This window comes from Alligator sinensis, unplaced genomic scaffold (assembly GCF_000455745.1).
Source record: "Alligator sinensis unplaced genomic scaffold, ASM45574v1 scaffold1298_1, whole genome shotgun sequence".
Taxonomy (NCBI): domain Eukaryota; kingdom Metazoa; phylum Chordata; order Crocodylia; family Alligatoridae; genus Alligator; species Alligator sinensis.
In genome coordinates this window covers 575,445-581,305 of record NW_005842192.1, presented here as the reverse complement: position 1 = coordinate 581,305, position 5,861 = coordinate 575,445, and the positions used below count along the sequence as shown (strand labels likewise).

The 5,861-nt window shown below is 47.4% G+C and overlaps 1 protein-coding gene across 1 annotated transcript in view; it reads right to left on the bottom strand.

Annotated features, from left to right (window-relative positions):
• CCDC12 (coiled-coil domain containing 12) overlaps positions 1–5,861 on the bottom strand; it is a 61,446-nt gene that overhangs the window by 53,835 nt on the left and 1,750 nt on the right. Inside the window, exon 2 of the mRNA XM_025207375.1 lies at positions 5,341–5,481. Coding sequence (XP_025063160.1) covers positions 5,341–5,481 — 141 coding nt within the window. The remainder of the gene's footprint in view (positions 1–5,340; positions 5,482–5,861) is intronic.

The following is a 5,861-nucleotide window of genomic DNA, read 5'->3' as shown; positions in this document are numbered from 1 at the left end:
CAACTTCCAAGGGAAGTGGTGCTGGCTCCTACCCTGGGGGTCTTTAAGAAGCGGCTCCATGCCTACCTGACTGGGGTCATTTGAGCCCAGTTTCCCTCCTGCCCAGGCAGGGGGTCAGACCTGAAGATCTACAAGGTCCCTTCCCACCCGACTTCTTTGATTCTATGAAAACCAACAATAGTGAACTTGCTTAATGGAAAATTGCATTTACTGTGGATAAAGATCCCCGTGCATCAAGGGTGGGGTTTTTAATAGCACCAAAGTGATAGAGGAATAGAAATCTCACAGATTTCCAACAAAGCTCCTAAATCCCTTCAGTGCCTTCAACGACCAAAGTTAAACCCATGTGTGCACTATTACAAACACACCCATTTAACAGCAACAACCACCTTTTCATTTGAGGTCAAGTGTAAAAATAGTATTTCCTAATCTCACCAGCACTTTGCCTTGTCTTCCTTGATCAGGCACAAATCCCCAACAACTTAAAGTCAGGAGGTGTAAGATGGGACCTGACAGTAAAATGCAGCCTGCAACACCCGTGCTTGCTCTTAGACATGCTATTGTGTACATGGTTAAACGTGCACATGTTCAAAGGACAGAGTGATCTTTGCAAGTCACTAGAGATTAGACAGCCGCGTGGCCAGAACCCTGAAATAAATCTAAGAAATTTTATTCCTGCCTTTTGTTTCAAGATTTAGATTCAGATCGAGAGGCTGCACCCATATCCACCTGCTAAGCGAGGGGTGTGGGGTTACATTTTAAAAACTAACCTAACTTTATTCCTCAGGGTTAAAATAATCTTTTAACAAAGCGCATTCAAACAGAACACCTCCTTTATCTGATTTTCATTTAACGGAAAAAGGCTGTAAGAATCGGGAACAACAATAAGCAGGCTCGAGTGCAAGGTACTTTAAAAAAAAAAACACACAAAAAAACCCTTTAGTACATTCATTAGTGTTAATGAAATAAGCTTTCAGCAAGTTAAAAAAGCGATGTTGCAATTACACTCCAAGTGCAACGTGCCTGCCATCAGAGCTGTCTTGTGTGATTTTACACTTGCCCGTAAATGCATGCAAAATGCCCCATTCTTCCAGCCAGCCCTAATTAAGTGTTTCTTCCCAGTTTACCCTTTTAGGATATGCTTATCTTCAGATTTATAGTACTGCTGTACATTCCCCAGATGTGGTTGCTGAGAAAAAGGGGGTAGCGTTTCTCTAATCACAAAATCCCAAGAGCTGGAAGCAAGGACGGCTTCAAAATTAAAACTCTTAATAAAAACAAAACCCCAAGGTCATTCCGTGAGCTTTTTTCTTGGCTACTCCTATCAAAATTGGTGGGGCTTTCCTGTTAACTGAACACTGAACCAAAAACATTGCTTAAGTGCCAATTCCTTACCAACCATCTGCAACAATAATTTTTAAATACCTTAATCCTAGGGGGGGAAAAGGTGCAAGGCCAGGTTAAACACTGCATTTCCTCTGCTACAGCAGCGCCACAGAAAGGAAAGAAAGAAACCCCTTCCCATTTTGTCAGCTCATTTGGATTTCTGTTAGCATCTAGGTCAGTGGTTCTCGACCTTTTTAAACTCAAGGCACCCCCTGGAAAATGCTTTCACTCATTTCTTGATTGCAAGAGCACCTCTTCTGTTGCAAAGAACTCAGGCAAATCACAAGACAGAAAGGTTGGACTATCTTGATTCCTATTTGAAATCTCAGGGTTTATTTTGAGGATCATGTGTAGATCTTGGCACATCTAACTGTTAATATTGCTTGGCATCCCACGGCACCCTTAAAAGGATCACGCCCTAGTTGAGAATCACTGGTCTAGGTACAAAGCAACTGAGTTGTTGTGTAAGTTTGTTATCCGCCTTCTCCAGTTATTCAAGGAATCTCCCCAAAAGCATGCAGAATATGCTGTCGGTACAGCAGAGCCATGGTCCAAGCCTGGGGCACCCCTTGGTACTACAACCATACAAATAATACTGAGGATGGTGACGGCTAAATGCATCTTACATCCACGATACACATGCCTGGGTAATGCGATGCCTAACTGGGCCAAGTTACTTTGCTCGGAATGATCCCCCAGGCTTGCTGGGGAAATTCCTGTTGCCTTCAAATGCCAGAAAAGCGAAAAAAAGGGTCAGGGTTTCATCTCAGTGGATGAAGACCCCATTCAGAGGTGCCTGATAGCAACCCTAGGTTAAAAGGGGCAGGGTCAAGGAAGAGAGGTCTACTGAACTCCATGTGTATGTATGTTTATTAGTGCACACATCAGAGTAGAAAGCGGGGAAGAGGTGTTGGGTTTTTCAGCTGCATGTACATAGGCTAAAGGCAAACAGTTATTTCACTTTTTCCATTTGCGGCAAAGCAGGCCGTGTAGCAACCTTTAGGGCTCTGTGAGCTTAGCAGTGTCAGCAACTCTTGACTTGCATACTATTTTCAATACAATCGCATTAGAGTACTCATATTCCTATTAGAGTTCACTTTGCTGACTTTTTAGAGAAATAAAAATCTGAAAGATGCCTGAAGTATAAGCAACTGGACTGTCGTTTTGTGCATAAGAATCCCATAGCCAGAAGGTAATGCAAAGATCATGGGCAAAGCAGCCTAACACATGGCACAATTCAATATGCCGAAGAAGATCAGTGGCTCTGATGTTTTGAAGGCTTCCAACTCTAAGTTAAGATAATGGAAAGAAAATGGCAAGTAGCCTACAGAAAGCTCGAGTAATTTTGCAGTGAGGCTCTTCAAAACCGAGCCCCTAAATGCACGTGGCAATTCTGTGGCTCAGGTGAAGTGAATGGAAGCACAAAGGGTGTCATGGTGTCCACAAAAGGTACCCATCCCGACTGCTCCATAAAACTCACTACGGGGAGGCCCAAAGATAGACCCCCGTGTTTAACAAGAGCCAAAGTTGCTTGGCGTGGCTTGACTTTGAGTTTGAAACCAACACCGAGACAGCCCTAAGCTTGAAACGTGCTGCATTCAACCCTCACCCCGGGAAATCTTGTACGGAGGCAGCCATGAAAGCTTTAGACCAGCAATTCCCAAAGGCCACGCGGCAAGAATAGCAGAAGCGTACCACAAGAAATGATGTTTTATCAAAATCAGGTTCAGCTTACGAAGCTAAGTCACTTGGACCGCAGAGCTCCCCGTGGGTCCAGAAATTTGGCAGTGCCACCGCTCCCAGGCACCAGATTTCCAAATTCATTGTGGCGAGATGGGGCCCACGGACTGCATCCAGCTCCTAGGCTGACCCAGCACTGCTCACCCAGCCAGAAAGTTAGGCACCACTGCATGTGTCATATATATTACACACACCCCTTTTTGGGTGTCAGAGTGAAGTACACCAATTTTAATCCAGAAAAAAAAGGGTGCCCCAGGTATACAAAGTTTGGGAAATGCTGCTTTACAGTTTCTCAGAAATGTATATAGAAATCCAGGTTTTATTACTGCACTTGCTGCTGCAGCCAAGCTACAGACATCAGTTTTGTGCACAAGGGAAACCCAGGACTGCAGGCCAACATTGAACCTTTGGATCCTGGCACAGCCGACAGCATCGCACAGAGCAGCGCTGTGCACTTTCCTAATGTTCAGGGGTGACATGCTGTGTGGATTGCACCAGCAGGGATTGTATTAGTGAAAGCAACCCCTTGCACACGGCCAATGCAGCCCTGATACAGAGCATAACAGTTCGAGCAGTCTGAGGATCAAGTCAGAAAAGTTCAAATCAAAATTCAGACAGTGAGGCACTGAGTATATGCTTTTCAGGTGTTGTGCAAGCCCAGTTAGATAATAGTTAGGTGCACTGAACCAACCACAAACACCTGCTGACCCAGATCCTAATGATATTATCACTATCTCTAGCAGTTCAAATTTGGGAAGAGATTTCCTGTTCCTGTTTGAAGTGTCAAAGGACAACAGCAGTACCAGACTGGCTGATCCTTGGAGCACAGCATACACTATTTCAGGAGCCTCCAGCTCACGCGCTGAGCGGATGGTCGCGCTCCAGTCCTGAAGACAAAGTCCTCATGCGTTTCCATGAGGATCATATTGCAAACACCGAGTCAAGAGCTGACGCAGGCCGAGATGAATTGTAAAGGAGAGCAAGACAGGCAAATTTGCAAGCACGCCTCTTATCCGAGAAAGCAGCTCTTTTTTGGGGATGCTTCGCATTTTGCAAGCAAGATCCTGCTTGAACAACTGCAGCGTGGCCAAAGCACTAATGACACAAATGAAGAGAAACATACCTGTTATATCCACACAACTGCTTTTTAAAGGTCTGACCCACTTGTGCATGTCCCTACGCTACATGCAGCAGCTTTCCTTCTGCGGTATCCCCAGACTTAAATGGATTTCTAGCGAGATCTCCAAGGCAGCTGCTGAAGGAGCAAACGGGCCAAACTCACGGGTGTCATAAGGCCGCTGAAGTTGAAGACATCACCAATGAAAACGGCCCGACGTAACATAATGGAGGTTTACCCAGACAACCGCAATGCAATTCCCTGAATAAGTTTCTAGAGCAGCCCAAATTCTTAAGGACAGAGACTAAAAGACAGGACCGTTGAGACCTCCCTACCCAGCACCAGGACGGTAGGCACTTTTGCTGGGAGAGGGGTAGAGCCCACCCTCCGGGACCCAAACTACACTGAGGCTGGACAACGTGCTGCAAGTGGTATCAAGTGGAGGAAAGAAGCGGATAATGCTAAAAACACATCTCTCACAAGCCACTCGCAACAGGGAGAGGAGGACTAAAAGGAAAACTATTGGCGAGACACCTAGGAGATTATTGTCTGCCCCCCATCCACCCACCCACCCAACAGAAACCTTTATTTTAATCCCCCGGGACACAGTGTTTGACAGCATGTTGGTGCACCCATCTGAAGAGGTTAATGGGGACACGTTGCAGGCTGGAGGCTTGCAGGGAATTTGGATTTGAACCACGGCTAAAGTTTTCAGGAGCCGAACCTGGAAGAAAAGTAACAACCCCTTCGAGGCGCAGCCGTCGCCCAGGCACTGTATATGCCCAGGATGCACGCGTATGGACCCTCGTTCCCCAGTCCTGCTGCTCCGACGGACAGGATTCAGCAGGTTAAACGTCTTGCTTTGTGCCCTGCCTCCTCCGTCAAGGAAGAACAGTTGTTTTCTCTTCTCTTTCAAATATTTGAACGCTGCTATCACGTCCCCCCCTGACCTCCATCTCCTTTTTGCCAAATGAAGCACGCCCATTTCTTTCAACCTCTCCTTGTAACTGCATTTCAACCCCTGCTCTCCTCCAGGTCCTCTACATGCTTCCGAAAGTGCAATTTCCCCCCCACCCCAGCCACGACCCACGTCTTACGTGCAATATTAATGCAACTCGGTACCGGTTGCAAATGCGTTTCCATGCCGCTGCCGGGGAGCGGGCTCTGCTTTGAAATCTCACGACTACACCGGGAGATGGACGAGCAGGAGTGGCAAAAACAGGCCAAGTAACAAAAATCTAGCACCGTGCACCCCGCAGCTGCAGTCGAGCCCGTCGGCCTTGCCAGCCATCTTCAGACGCACACAAGTGCGTTAGACGATCAAGCTCGACCGCGAGGGATTGCCAAAGAAGTGGACCATGTGCTCTTGGAACAAGGGAACTTTCACCTATGGGCCGTGCATCGCCCGTCGCGCAGCAGCAAACGTGTCATGCCTTGTAGGACCCTCTAGGACTCCTGGGTCCCCTGGCAGGTCAGAGGCCCCAGAGAAGCCCCCTGGGCCTGTGAACCGCAGTGCCTGCCCTGGGGACGGCCACCATCTTGAGTGTCCCCGCCGCCATCTTGGGTGCCCCTCACTGCCATCTTGGGGGAGCCCCGCCACCATCTTGGGTGCCCCTCG